This window comes from Nipponia nippon, unplaced genomic scaffold (assembly GCF_047370975.1).
Source record: "Nipponia nippon isolate SJK-2023a ecotype South Korea unplaced genomic scaffold, ASM4737097v1 scaffold_6, whole genome shotgun sequence".
Lineage (NCBI taxonomy): Eukaryota > Metazoa > Chordata > Aves > Pelecaniformes > Threskiornithidae > Nipponia > Nipponia nippon.
The window spans coordinates 61,597,882-61,613,485 of record NW_028262380.1 but is presented as its reverse complement, the minus strand read 5'-3'; the positions used below and the strand labels follow the sequence as shown (position 1 = coordinate 61,613,485).

The 15,604-nt window shown below is 44.1% G+C and overlaps 1 protein-coding gene across 3 annotated transcripts in view; it reads left to right on the top strand.

Moving 5' to 3' along the window:
- The window catches only part of ADGRL3 (adhesion G protein-coupled receptor L3), a 513,913-nt gene that overhangs the window by 466,011 nt on the left and 32,298 nt on the right, over positions 1–15,604 (top strand). For 2 of the 3 annotated variants that reach the window (XM_087736050.1, XM_087736049.1), the window contains exon 21: positions 13,397–13,423. The exons of the other annotated variant lie outside the window; for it this stretch is intronic. In XM_087736050.1, coding sequence (XP_087592176.1) covers positions 13,397–13,423 — 27 coding nt within the window. The remainder of the gene's footprint in view (positions 1–13,396; positions 13,424–15,604) is intronic. 3 annotated transcript variants of the gene reach the window in all.

The window sequence follows — 15,604 nt, the reverse complement described above, 5'->3', positions numbered from 1 at the left end:
AGTATCTCTGGCTTTAATTACTCACTTCAAAAATACAAGTGGGATTTCAGGTGCAGTGTGTGATAAGATGGGGAGCCTGCTAATTAGTAAAACCATCTAATGAACTTCAGGAGGAGGAAATTGTTGGGAGTCAGCGCTTTACTGCCTGCCCAGGAAAGGAGAGCGTTGTGTGACATGGCTGGAAGTTGGTCTCCCCTCTCTTCCGTGGTGGGAGCAGGAGAAGAGGCGTGAGGGGAGCTCGTTAGGAGATGACTGAATTGCACAGTTGCTTGTTATTGTTCTTACTGCTGAGCTGCTCACGCAGATGAGGCTTTAATTTAAACTACATCAGTCCCACCTTAAAACTTACCCAGCAAGCAAGGTCTGCGATACTGCTGGTGTGCCACAACCTGGCACGGTCCTTTGGGTGAAGTTTTAGTTTCTTAGGCGCAGCTTCTTCTTCAAGGGTTGGGAGGAAAGGGGACCAGAGCCTGTACAAATGCAGGAGACCCCAGTGAGCTCAGAGACCCACAGGGTGCTCATTCACCATGTCTGTCCCTGCCCAGGTTGTGGGCAGGCTGCTCTGCAGTGTGCCTCTGTTTCTCCTGCCATCGAAATTGGAGCAGTCCTTCCTAGATGTCTGGGACTGATCCCAGCATGATAGTCTTTCATTTGGTCTTGGATGAGGCGTTAAAGGAATGGTACATTTAATAATACTTATTTAATATGACTACTCGTCATGCAATACTGCTATGGGATTGCTTGCTGAGAACAGTCTTTCTAAGGTTACCCACACAAAATCTGTCTAGAAAGCCTTGCAGTATGGCATTTAAATTAAAAACTGGGAAAAAAAAAAAAAACAAAGCACTTATAATTAAAGCAGAAATAATAATTGCCTACTGAATAATCTTGCTGGTGCTAATCTCTCGTATCTTTGTTTAAAATGCCAGGAGTTTATACAACCAGTTATGCCAATTATAATGTCATTGTAAAATATTTTATAGGTTCTTTGGCAGATGAGTGTCTATTCCTGATTTGACTTCATTAAAAACGTTTTGAAAACACAAGTAATTAAAATACTTTTAAGTATGTTGCTGATACCCTTCCAAACATGTTGCTTCATTACAAATTACTTTTTATGCTTGAAAAATAAGAGAAACATAATATAAACTCGGGAAGACCCCAAGCTCACCCTAGGAAGTTTATAAAAACAAGAATTTCAGAAGGGCCTTGATTATAATTTCTGAATACCTAAGCAGGATGAAGTCCCTAAATCCAAGGCCTGCGTTGTCTCAATATCGGATATGCTTGAGTTAGGAAAAAGTGCAGATTTTTAACAGAGAAGAGAATTAACCTTTGAGGGAGCTTTCCTAGGGATGTGAGGGGCTTGCAATCTCTGGAAAACTTTTAGGTAAGATCATAGTCATGTTCTAGGTAAAATTGTAGTCTTCTTCTAGGTAAGATTGTAGTCCTGTTCCAAAGTCATTGGCTCTAACTCAGTTGCAAAATGTGGATATGGTACAGCAGCTCTCGAATAAAAAGCCACAGACCACGTTATTTTACAGGTGACCAGGAAGATCCTTTCTGAGCTTACCTCCGTGGGTCTATATAGGCAGCGGGTGAAAAGACATCCAGATCTGTTTCTCAAGACGCATGCTGCCTTTGCTGGTCCTCAGCATGGTCCCAGAGCCTTGCATCTTGTCTTATTGGTTTATATTTAAAAAACTAAACCAAACTGAGGGCCTGCACTGGAAGGCCCCTTGCTGCCATCTGCATGTGACAGCTTTATGGCACATGGGGAGCTGAATGGGAGTTTGTTCTCCCACTTCATTTCCTAGCGCTGCTCTGTGTTAGGCTGTGGTGAAGCTCTCGCAACATAAATCGTGAGCCTGTTCAACAACAGCAAAATACTTGATTCCCTATGGAAACGTAAAAATAAAAGCCATAAAATATTTTAATAGGCTGTTAATAAGCGCCCCTGCAATCTAGTGCTTGCCCATGTCACTTTAAAGGTTAGAAATACATTATGAAGTATAGAAAATAGAGAGCCAAATAACTCCACTTAAATTAATGAACTTGATAAGGGATCAGGTGTCACCTGGGATACCTTTAATTACTGCACCAACAGAAAAGCCATTCAAAGGGCAGTGCCTGAACCAGATGCTGTGTGGCTGAAAGATTTGTAGGCACTGTGCAAAGTTGTAAAAATAAACTTCCCTAACCTTCAGGAACAGTCCCTGTATTATTGTGCCAGCATGGGAGAATCTGACATTCCCATGGTGGAGCACTGGTTATGCAGGGGCTACCCAGCAAGAGATTTGATGAGTACAGAGCTGGTTTATTTTTTACCCACGTTAACTTTTCCAGCTTAGCCCAGCACTTTCAAGAGGGAATTAGGGTAGCCACATATGTGGGTCCTTCCCCCTGTGCCGAGAACATCCTCCCTGTATGGCAGGTTGGTACTGAGCCGATTCAGTGGGTTGCGCCCACTGAGACAGCGAGGTTCGTGCTCTAGTCCTGCTTTTGAGGCACGTAGCCAGGAGAAGGTGTGAGCTTGTGTACATGGGATATGTTGTTCGGAGCTGCAAGAATTTCTGTGCCTGCTGCTGATGCCAGGAGGGCAGACTGGCTCCCATTTCGCAAGAAGTACCATCACCAAGAGTAGCATGCTTTTACTTAGGACCTGAGGACCTGAAAAAGTTCAGCTGGACGTCTTCCTTCAATACATTTAAACAGAAATTGTAAGGGTTCATCCAGGGTGCAGATCTCTTCTGCCTTTTAAAGATCTCTTTAGTATGAAGCGATGCAGACAAGGATGCCAAAACGACTGCCTCTTGGGTGGTGCTTGTAGTTTCTGCCCATGCCTCCCTGAACACGGGGCGGGAGGGGATCTTCCTTTCCAGCCTTTCCCAATGGCCGTTTCTGGGCGCTCAAGGTCTACTGTGGCAATTGCTCTTTCATCTCTTCGTGGCTTGTTGGCAAACATAGGTGAGCAGAGATGGGCAGTGAGGAGCATCATGTAGTCTTTGGTAGCTCTGCCCATATCATTTGTATCATCTCACTCATGGCCCATCTGAGAGCGTAAGTGGGATGCAAAGGGTGCACAAAATTGCTCGTGAGCGCAAACTGATTCACTGTCAACAAATGTACCCGGGAAGGCGTTGTTTCCAAGGATTGATTCCCCCAGCCCTCAGGAACTTGCAGGGAAGACAGATCTTTCAAGCCAGGGACGACACAAGCTTTTTGGATGGCAAAAGCCTCCTGTGCTGCTTGCATCTATAGCCTACGAGATGGAGACTATAGGCGTATCAGTGTGGTATTGATGCACTCCTGCTACCAGATGGCTCCTCGCGAGGACGTGTTACCAGCTGGAATACTTTAGAGCAGCTGCGAGGCTGTTTTACCGGAGGTTGCTGCCGTATGGAGTGATTTCTGGAGTCAAGCAGCTCGAAGTCTCTTCTTCGCGCTTTTCCATTGTGCCGGGTAGATGTTAGATGTGCGAAATGTCTCAGACTGTCGTAGACAGGAGTACACTGAATCTTTTTTATATTCACATTCCTGTAGGAAGCCTTATGTGACAAAGGAAAATACATCTATATGTGAATCGTCCAGCACAGTTCTTCAGTTTTCCATCCATCAACTCTTTTGCGCATGGTCAGGCATGTACTGTGGCCGCTTGTGGTCCTCGCACACCAGGTTTTCATCTGAGTCGTACCAGATGCTGCAGCACGACAAACCATCCATGTGTTTTTGGATGCTTAACCCCCATTCTCTGTGCAAAATGGAGGGTTTCAGATGAACCCCCTCCCCAAATGCCTTTGCATTATGTGGCAGTACAGTGCTTCTGCAGCCATTTAAATACTGCTCATTCAGGTCATCGTGGCATTAGTAGAGGGAAAAAAAAGAGGTAATGGTAATACAGATGTGCTCTTCACCATATCTGCTGAAATCTGAGGTCCTGTCTTTGCTGTATGCTGTTATTGTGCACAATGTGGGGCGCATTAGTTACTGACATGGAGAACTGGTAGAAAATTGGGTGGGGAGAGCAGTTATTTGGTTAACAAAAGGCAAGTCCTGTAAGGGGATTGAAAGGATTCATCAACAGGGCTGAGCAGCTGCCACACCTGAAGTTACACAGAGCATCTCCAAATGGCTGGAGGGGAGAGAGTGAAACCTCCTTTCTCCTAGCAGAGACCAGAAGCCACCCTTTTTCTTCCTGACAAGCTAAACCTTTCCTTTGAAGTTCCCGGAGGGTGCCCGTCCCCTCTCCCCCCAGCACTGCCTGGCTGTGGTTGGGTTTGTTAGCGTTTCCCCGGCCAGACCAGACTTCCTGACATTCTTCTGCACTGCAGTATGTGGCAACAAGATTTTATTTTATTTACTTTGGAAGGGCGACACGTCGGCCGTAGCTGCCAAGCGCAGTTGCGGACCTGCTAGAAAGAAGGCAGGAGGTGAAGGGCTTTGTGAGCTCGCTTCTCTTTTTGTCCCATTTTATTGCATTATTGTTTTAGCCAGGGTATAGCTTGGCTTGTGCCATAGGCCACCTGGATGCTCTTTAGAAAGCACAGCTCGTGAGGACCTCTTCAGAGAGGAGTGTGTCGGGCTGTAGTCCTGGGTTTGTCAGAAAAGCTCATCCAGTGCAATAGAAACCCACCCGAAAGTCATCCTGGAAATTTTATTTTTTCTTTCAGACAGGGAGACCCAGAGTCTTTAGCTGGGAGCTCCTTTTGTTGCTAAAGAGGCACTATTAATTAGAGGCCTTAAGATAGTTTAATCCTGGCATTAATCACTGTAGTTTTGTTGCAGCTTTCTTCCCTCTTGTGGAAACCTGCTTCCATCCCATCTTCTGCAACAGCAGAATAAGCACTGTATCAAAAACCTGAAATTTCCTGGAAGAAATGTATTTATTCTGAAAACACAGGAGAGAATGGTTTTAGGTATTGTGGCCAGATTCACAAGAACATACACTGAAATCACGTTAATGGGGATAATGCAGAAATGTCCTGCATTGCACTCTTCAGAAATCAATCCCCAAATGACCAAAACAAGTCCCCCCTCAGCTCACAGGCTGCCGTGGGAGCTTCAAATGGTCTGGGGCTAAAGGCACACGGCCCTGATTCAATGGATAAATAAAAAAGTATATGTTCTCCCAAGTTTCTGACTAGAAACAAAACTCACACCATACTATTTTTTTTTTTCCATGGGAGTCTCTTGTTCACAGGCTTACAGAAATAAATCTGAGAATGTGCAACCTGAAAGCCAAAAGCAGGAGCCAAATGCAAAGACTCAACGTTGATTATTACTATATAAAACCTTGCAAAGCCCAGTCCGGGCTCTTGTAGGGAGCATGGCCCAGCCTGGGAGAGGCAAAGGGCAAGGAGCATCAGGCACAAAACTGAGAAGGCCCTTTTGACAATATGCCTCCTTTACAAACCATTGCCATATCATGCTCTCCCCATATGTTGTATGGGTGTAAGTGATTATCTGCTCATTTTCTTGCTTCAACATATGTATTTTATTTAAAGAGACATGACTAATCCCAGCCCCCAGATTAGCTTGTTGTTTCAGTCCTGCGGGTTTTCTTAAGTCATAAAAAAATCCTCAGAGTTAGGTAGAAAATTGAAAACAAAGGTTAAATAGAACTTCCAAAAATCATCTGCAGAAATGTTTAAATTAAATCCTTGATTTAACACAGCGGTATTGTGCTGGCAGGAGCAGAGGTTTACCAGTCTAGTTTTATTTACTCAGCGGATTGAAATGCAGAAAAAGTAAACATCCTGGCTTGGTGCAGTGAGGAATGAGTTAGACTTTTGAAAATGCAAGATTTCTTCTCCTTCGGTAGGAAGAGCTTACATTACCCATGCAGAACAATAATTGGTAGCAGGTATCCTTTTACTAAAGGAAGATTAATTTGTGCTTTATTCTAGCCATTTTAGAAACAAGTAGGGAGACAATAAGATTATTTCTTCTTTTTCTATTGAGATTTAAAGTCATCTATCAGTGTCCAGATTTTTTTTGTTTAATCATATGATGCTACAACTTGGAAATAGTTTGTGATGCTGGAATTGTGGGTCTGGAATTGAATATTGCATTGGGTTCACCCAGGGGACTTGACTTGCAGAACAGCAGCACTTTAATCCTTCATTACTTCTGGGTTTGCTTGGGAGTGCACAGCGAGGACATGGTACAACGAAGGGGTCCAGCTCTTGGGAGCATGCCCAGCTCAGCGTCTGGGTGCAGAAGGCCCATTCCTGTATCTTCAGCATTCTCAGTTCCCAGCAAAGTAAGGGCTGAGGATCTGTGGCAACATGCAGACTCCTCCTTTGGAGCAGCAAGCAGGGAGAGGAGGTTACATGCAGCCATGCAGCTTCGACGAGGTGCATGTGTTGGCATGAGTGGTGGGAAGGACGAAGTACAAAGGGTTTGAAACACAAGCTAGTGAATGCAAACGCTTACAGCAGCCACAGTGAACCTCTGTTAAACGTGACCTGAAATCCTGACTGGCCATCACCTATAACTTACAATGTTAAATAAAATAGCAGTGCCTGTAAAGAATGAGCTTTCTGTTAAGATTTTCATACAGCCCTACTAACAAAACAGAAAAAGTAACTGAGCAGGCTGTTCAGAATAGGGCGTTGAAAATCTGTCCTTCCCAGCCAACTGTGCTATATGCAGCATTTTTGGACTCCTCTGACTTCTAGGGACAGCAGACTCAGAGCACAGCAGCTCCAGGGACGCCTTCTGGAGAGGAATCATCCCTGGATTCCTGCTCCAGGAAAGGATAATCTGATCCTAGGGAAGAAAAAGAGCCCCCAAGCCAGTGTTTGGGTCTGGATAAACTTGGATGAGAAATGAAGTGTGTGTTTTAACAGTGCTTGGGACGTGCAGGCAGCGCGTTCTCTGTCACCAGAAAACTTGACAGGAGTGTTTTGTGAAGGATGACCAAATGATCTGGGTACTTCTGAAAATGAGGAATAGCTTTTTCTCTCCCTTGGAAAACCTCCCCCTGTGCAAAGTTTAGACGTTAGCCACGGAGTACTGAGCTGGGCATTAGAAACTGCCTGTCTCACTTTCCTTGTACAGGAGCTCAGGCTATGATCTTTGTGTCTCATATGGCCTTGAGAGAGAGTACCGTGCCTTCACAAGCCTGACGGTTGGCTTAGTATCTCCCTGGATCCTGTGTTTTCTTACACCACACTTCCTAGTCCCCTGGGTAGCTCAGTGCTGCTTCTGTATAGCCTTCGTCTGCATCTCTGCATGAGTAAACTTTGAACAGGCAGCCTAAAGCAAACCCAGAAAAATCACTTGGAGTTGGCACAAAATGAAGTATTTACAAGCTTCCTACCAAGAAAAGATATGGCACATTTATATTTTGCCAGAGTGCAGAGTTTATGAGTACCTCAGAGGCAAAACCCTGCTGATGCTGAAAAAACATCTGAGATTGCACTTCTGTCTGGGTGCCTTTTTCACCCAGTGATGGTGATGGCGGCATCCAGTTTTGTTTGTTGGAATCTGCTGCTGTTCGAGTTTTTCACAGAAGGGTTTGGCTAATATCTGACTGTTTTGGCTTTGGATTTTGCTTGTTTATCTATGTCTTTTGTGATGGCTGCATTAATGTTGAATGGTGATTGTAAAGCACTAATCTTCCCACTGACAGGTGTCGTCCTTTCCGAATTTAAAAAAAAAAAAAAATCAATCAGTGGTTATTGATTTGAGAGAGTGTCCTGGAAGATATTAAATACCTAAGGTCTTTCTGTGAACTCATAAATCATGATTATTGTTTTAAAAGGCCGTACATTTTAAGTATTTTGTCAGCAAGCCCTGCCGGTGCTATTTGGATAATACAAATGTGTCTAAAGGCTTTGCTGAATCCATATCGTGTGGAAACAATCAGATATGTGGTTACACATCAGTGTGGTTTGAATAATCATGCCATACCTTTGCAAAGTTAGGAAGAAGGAAATAAACAGGGTAAACAATTCTGAGGGTAATTAATTACTTACAGAAATTGAGATGAGCTTAACAGAATTGCTCTTTCCAATTGCAGTAATTAAGAACAAATCTCAGAAAGCAGGCCATGACTTCCCTGGGTGAGTTGAGGGGGAAAGGGATGATGCTTTGCCTTTGGCAGAAAAAATCAGGCATAGGTTGCCCCAAAACCTGGGCTTGGGCATCAGGTAGGGCTGAGGAAGGTTCGGCCGCATTTGTCTGGATAAAATTGTCAGAGTTACTGAAGTGGCTTTCAATCTATATAAAATTTCCCGTATGCCGAGGTAGGACCTCAACCTTTACAGATCTCCAAGGCATGTAAAGCCAGGGGTTTCTTCTGCAAATGAAGCTGTGACAGGCCCACTGACCCCCAAGGTGGTTACAGAGGTCTTCAGGGGACCGGCCACCTCCTGTCAAAGATGGTGCAGGAACCAGAAGATAAGACTTAGAAATGATGGCTTGGAAAGCCATGTGATGAATGTCAGCAGCCTAAGGAAGGTGATTAGGAAGACATTTGGCTTTGTGCCATCAAGTTGGTAACTTTGTCACGAAACGCAAAGGCAAAATCCTTTAAGCACTCTTTTATTGCTTGCAATTGATTTTTCTCACCATGAAGATGCTCCTTCACTAATTAGCGATGAACCCGTTTGCTTTATGAGGGGACTGCTGGACTTTCCAACTCCTTCCTGTAGATTTTCAGCAGTTCAATAAATCAATCTTTTCTAATCCTTGAGATTTAAAAAAAAAGGGAAAAGAAAACAAACTTCTCTACTGCCTCATATTGGCAGGCAGTGGGGAGACACAATAGCACGCTTTATTTTGTGTCTCTGTCGTTCTTGCCTTCAGGAAACGTCTGTCTCTCTGCTTTATTTGCACCATATTAAAATGAATTCCACAGGTCTTTCCGAATGCTTTCAAGGGGGCACATCATCCATCTATTTTTATTTGCGTTTCGTCACCCGTAACAGCTACTAAAGGTTCTGTGTACTCACTTTGGCATTTTTGCTTGCTAGCCAAACTGTGTTATTTTGGGGCCCAAACACTGAGTCCATGTGTTACTTACTGAGCCTTTTCCTGCTATCAAAGAGATGGGAAAATACTTTGAATTGTCAAAAGAGTGACAAATTCAAGTTAGGTAAAGTTAAACCATAAAGCGTGTCAAATAAAATGATAACACCTGAAGTTGATTAGTTATGTAGGGTTTTATTAAAGGCCCAGTTTTACTTTAAATGTGGGTCAAAAACTACACTTTGGTAAATATAAAAAAAAAAAAAAAAAAAGAAAGTAAACTCTTCAAAATCTAAGAAGACTAGACATTATTATTTTTAAATGAGAGCTGAATAGCTTCTTTTTGATAACAGGCTTTCTCTGTTCATCAGCATTTTAGGACCAATCTGTGTGTGAAGGTAAATTCTTGCCTTACTTTTCCTGCTGAAAAAAAAAAAAAATAAGGCTTTAGCAATCCAGGATATTTCTAATCTACATACATGGAAGTGGTTTGCACCATATAAGTTGCAGATTGTCTGTGCCTCTGTATTGGGCTGTCTGTGTATATTCTGGCAATTCGGTCACCTTGTGTCAAAAACGTACGTGTTGGGGTTTTAAAAGGATAGGCAGCATGAAAGGGGTTTCTGAGCTTAGGATGCATTGGTTTTGAAATTCCTTAAGCATCTAAACAAGGATATAAGTAGCTAATTTTAGCAACTTTTTAAAAAAGTATTGGTCTGGAAATATCACAGGAATGTAGAAGGTAAGATGAACAATCCTTTCTCATCATTGAAGGAGAAAGTACTCTGGGAAATTGAAAGACATCTAACTTAAATAAGATTTTGAAAGAGTTTTACATGATGTGTAATTAACCTTAAAAAGTATTTGCCCCAAGGTAAAGTCAGGGCTTTTTTAAGATTAGAAAATGAATTAGGTATTTATATGGATTGGTAGACCATCCACTATCCATCATCTGGGCTGCAAAGAAACACAAGGGAGGTGAGGTAAGATTTTGCAGGTTAAAGGAATAACACAACCACTAAAGATCGGCTTTTTAACTTCAGGCATGGGAAAGTGAAGCCCCCACCTAAGCCATCATTCAGGTTTCTTCTGCAGTCAGCAGAGAAAGGTATTTCTGCAGGGAATGGCGAAGCCTCACCTACCTTAAATACCTGTTCTTGTAAGGGATAAATTGCTCTTTGGGGGTACCCGTCTCCCATTAGCTATGGGGGGGTACCCGTCTCCCATTAGCTATGGAGTGATCAGAGTCACATAGTTTAAATTCAATGGGCTGCATCCCTTACTGCCAGGAATTGGAAGAATTTGTCCAAATCTGGAAAAAGCACTTTAGATCTAGCATCTTAAGCTGTGCTAGGCTAGGTTTTCCAACGATTTCTGCTTCCACTATTATTTGCTTGTACCACTAGTGAATATAATCTCAGTTTTCCACTTAGCAGCTCCATTTGCCTGGGAGCTAAGGCTCTTCCAAGGCTTTTCTCTTGTCTAAGTGATGGTTTTTATGTATTGAAGATACTGACACAGTATTATTGCAGCACTGATAGGTTTCACAGACTTTACCAGGGGAAAAAAAAAAAACTGAAGTAATTTTTGTCAGACATGAATTGTTGCTAACACAAGAGTTAAGCTTCTTACAACACTTGAGTTGGTAAAATGAAAAGAAAAGATCTGTATTTCATGAGGGATATAAGAGACTAAGTCCTACAGGCCCTATGTGTAGAGATTTGAAGTGTTTGGGAGTTAGGCATCTTTGAAAATCTCACTTCTTTAGGCACCTGCTTGCTTTGGGCAGTGGGTCCTAGGCACATCTGGGTTGGAAATGGGGTACAAACTGCTCAGGTCTTTTTGATGGTTTTCTCCTGAGATGCTTTGAAGTGTTAGCTTCAAGCTAAAAGGCAATCCGAGTTTACCGATTTTGTGTTTTGTCTGTACAAAGATGAAATGGAGCCTTCAACTGCCTTGAAGAAAGGCTATTACAGATTGCTGAAAAACTTCACGAGGGTCTGGATAGCAGCAACAGAGTAAAAAATTTCCCTAATTCTCTCTTTTTATAAGCTATCACCAGCGACCTTTCAACAGTAAAATCTTTACCATAAAACCTGAGTGCTTGAGAACACAGTAATAGAAATTCGTGCCCTACTCCTGCCCACATTGCTGGGCTGGGAGCTCCAGACTGTCTCATGTCTTCATTTAATTTAGTTGCATCATGGGGAGCTGCAGGTCCTGCGGTGCTAGACATGCCACGAGCACAACGGGAACCTGCCCCGATGATCTTGCAGGCTGAGTGGATGAGAGGGCAAAGAGAAGCAAGGGATTTGACCAGCACCATGCTACCCAGCTGGGATGGGCTGGAGATCCCTGTTGGTGCAGCTAAGGGGGAAGCCTTTTAATACCAATAGCTTTTCTGTGTTGCTGGTACCTCCCCAGATGCATTGCAGATGTAGAGGTCACACTATCTCAGCCTATGTTTTGCTAAGCCAAAGGAGCTGGGCTTTCCTTGCTGTGTCTTGGAAGCAGGGACTCAGTTCCCTGCATCAAGCCGCCTCCTCTGCACTTGCTTCTCCCTTCTTTCCTGGTCCTGATATGCTTTGTGCTTTCCCCGTGCATTGTTAGATACCGCCTTTGTGTGCCCTAGGGTAGCTCAGATGTCCTCGTGCGGCTGGCAGATGTGGCACAAGATCTAAGGCGAGCAGCTGTCAGGGTGGCAGCTGATGACCGGGGGGATCCCTGCAGGGATGGCAGCCCGGGGAGCTGAAGGGGCTGGTTGGATGTTGGAGCAGAGCTGCGGGGAGTTGTCAGTGGCTGGGGGGGATGGGGATGGAGGCAGGGAGGGCTACAGCCCAGGGATGCTGTAGGTGCTCGAGCTGAGATAGCACTGCTTACCTGTCAGTGACGTGGGGACAGCTGCCTTGTCCCTTGTCCCCCATGGTGTGTCCTCTATTTGTATCTCGCTGGTCAGAGTGGGGTTAGGGCAAGTGTTATGAGTGTGGCCAGATCCAGCCCATTCAACGACTGTTCCCTCCGTTTCCCAAAGACCCCAGGTGACAGTGCTAGGGCAAAGCTGGGACTGGCAGCATCGCTGCCTCTTCTGTCTCAGCCAAGGACAAGGTGGGGAGAAAATGGGAATGTTTTGCACAATATACCGTGTGAAACCACCTTCCTTCCGTGAGGACTAAATCCTGCTCCTATTGATACTCAGATGGCCCCTCTGTGGCTTCAGGTGCATGTGAATGGTGCAGATGTTGTCCCTACATGGCATTAGCCGTTGTGAGGAGAAAATACAAGGCCTCATCTTGGACATACTTAGTGTCCCTCTCAGTCAGAAGTTACTGCTGAAAATCATTCAGCTTTAAGACATCTTTCTAACTCGGGCTGTAACAGGTCCCCTCCAAGTGGAGTGGTTTGTTTAGCAGAGGGTATAGCTTGACAGGTTGCCAGTATTGACCAAAGGAGGTCTCAGCAGGATGGACTGGCTCCAGCTACATTGACAGGGGTAATGAGATGAACATATTGAGCCAGCCTCAATCTCTGGCACCCATGGTGGCTGCTGCAAGGGATCACAGGTTCAAAAGCTCCATGCCAGGAGGGAGAGGAGGCCTGGGAGTTGGCCTGCCCTCCCCACGTGTTGCACATCACCCACCACGCAGGCAGAGTTAGGTGCACAGCCTGTCCCGGAAGGTCAGGGAGACTCCCCTAGGAAAATGGCTGCGACTAGTCTTGTGTCCCCACAGTGGCAGAAGCTCATTTTGAGTGGTCCATCTTGGCTTCTTCTTCACTGCAGCAGGCTGCTTTGCACTCTTGCTTGGCAAAGTCCTTTCTTTGTCCTTCCCTGTGAAATGGGAGTAAATAGGTCAATGCTTTCTGTCACCCAGGGCTTTAGAAGATCCTAATGCCGTTATCTCAAAAAGAAGATCACGCTGCAGTCTGGCTTGTAAGTTGGCAACTTGGGAGTTCCGCTTATGAAAAAGTAAACAGCAGTAAAGAGGTTCCTGTAATACACTACAGCACCGCAGACGGAGTGCTGGAGGCACAGTGAAGTTTTGCCACCTGAACGCATGAAAGCCTTCTGTGGTGGCTATGCTGGAGTTTCAAAATTCATCTTCTCCAGACATACCCATGATTTTTAAAAAAGGTTTCAAAGTCAATTAACAGTTGCGTGATCAGAGCCAGGAGGGGTAGCTGCAGCTTGCAGCTAACGATGCTTGCTTCTGTGCATGAAGCCAGAGTCCTTGGTCGTGTTTCAATTCCCTGGGGCAGCGAGCCAGGCTGGCTGGTGTGTAGCAGGCACACCTGATGCCAGTCCACCTTTGGTTTTGGTGATGGCTGGTGGGAGAAGGAAGGGGGACTAGCAGTAAGCTGTATTCTCTATGTCGTTATATTTCTAATGTTGGTGTTCTTGTCTTTATGTCTACGCATTCTTTAGCTATGAGGATAACAGACCCTTCATCAAGTAAGAATGACCTGAATGGCTGATAAATTTCATTTATCAGTGTGGTCTCATGAACCAGCTGTCAGATCAATATTGAAAAATCATTAAAGCTTCTGTCATTCGCATTTGAGGCAGAAGAGCAAACTGTGCAGGAAAACAGTCAGGCATACAGCTAACATGCAGAGTAAATGTGCTGCATATGTATTGCCAACCAATTGTCACCATATTGGCTTTATATTCTTTGATTGGACATTACTTGAATTCAAGGTGAATGTTCCCAAGTTAATCCTGTGTAGTACAGACTTGTTATACCGATAGCAACCCACTGGTCTACTGTGCTCTGTCACTGAGAGTGCTTTATGGTAATATAAATACAGAAGTAAATTTTGAGAAAGGTGCATGGGTGGTAATCCCCATGATTCCCATGCTAGTTAATGGGACCAGTGTAAGCAAATCTGTGTTCGGTGCATTGGAGACTTTCTCCTTAATCATTGGAGTACCTAATTGTCCCTAATTATAAATTTTGGATTTTCAATTACACCAAAACAGGGACGGTTTTGTTTCTTTATTGCTATAAAATTGCACTACAGAAAAGAAAAAACATGAAAAAGCAACAGCAAGTCTGTACAAAGAGAAAAAAAAAAAACAACAAACCACAAGCCACATCAAAAGAAACTGCGAAGAAAGCCAAAAATGCCTAGAAATTACATGCCTTAGGGCATCTGTGCTTTTTCTCCTGCAACCAAAAAGTAATGCACAGTAGCACAAAATAGAAGCAAATCAACTTTGCAGTAGACTTTCAGTTTGTTCTTCTGGTGAAGAGTCCTTTGTGTTCATTCTTGAAGCATCATTCCCATGTTCTCTTTCATTGCTTGGTTCTTTTTTTTTCTGCGGATACGGGATGGAGCTATTCAAAGTAATCTCCACGCCCTCTTTATCTCCAGGTCTTGTTTTCTGAAGCACAACACTGTAACACATGCAGTTTGCACTGTTGAGGGTCTTCTAACCCACAGATTCCTTTCCATCACTGAAGGCAGCACTAAATAGCTGTTTCGCTCCTGCACACCTCTGCAGCCAAAGGCTCTTTAATCGGGTTCAAGAACTGGCTGTGCTTCAGAGCAGAATAGTTTTCTGATATCCTGGGAATCATTTTCAGAAAACTCTGTAAATGCAGCAAGCTTTTAATCGTGGAGGAGAGGGGGGGGGGAGTGTGTTTTCCATTTCATTTGTTGTTCTTTCTTTAAAGAAAAAAAATTATTTGTATTTTTTAAATTGCCATGCAATTAAGATGATAATGTGCTCTCACTGATGGTGGAATCTCAGGGAGAAAAAATATATCAAGTGGCTAAATCTGGAACCTTTATCTAGTGGCTACCTTTCTGAAGGATTTTGAGAGTGCATTTTCAATTTGCATCATGCTAAATATTTATTAGCGGGATTGACGGGAAGTGCTTCAAAGGAGCTGTTCTGGTCTGCTAGATACATAATAGTGATTTTTAAAGAACTGCCTTAATAAGCAGTTACCTTAGGGAGCTCTTCTGGTCATGTGGTTAAATAATACATATTTTATAAACTTCTGTGGAAGACTTAATGCTGTATTTTCATTCTAATACCTAAAGAAAAAAACAACAGAAAACATGAATACAACATCGGTGTGCTTCTGTTTGTGACAAGCCCTGGTAGAAGGGAAAGGATTCAAGGCTGCAGCTGCCATGGAGTCGCCAGAGTGGAGACTGCCTGCCTGACCTCTGCAGGACTTGTTTTTCCCTTAAGCTGCTGCTGCTTCATCTTTCTCCCCCTTGCCCCATGCTCTGCTTAGCAGACAGAAGCCCAAATATGCCCAAACCCTAGCCCAGTTTTTATGAGGCTGAAGTGGCTTAGAAACGTAGGTAGGTCCTTTTCCCTGCAAGCCCTTCTGCAGCACCCCAGGCTGCTTTGGGGCAGACAAGGAAGCAGAGGTGCTGGCTGGCTGCAGGCTTGTCTGCTTTGGGAAACTGAAGGGTTAAACGGTGAGAAAGGGCTGCAAAGGTTGGGTATCATTGCATTCATTTCTATGATGTTACACCTAATGATACCAGGGGAAAACAGAAGAAAATCAAGGCCTTGAGGGAAAGGGCAAAGGGATGCTCACAGTGCTGCTTGCTACGCACTTCCCGCTGTGCTTCCCAGCTAGAAGCTGACTCCCTCTCCTGTGCAGCAGCA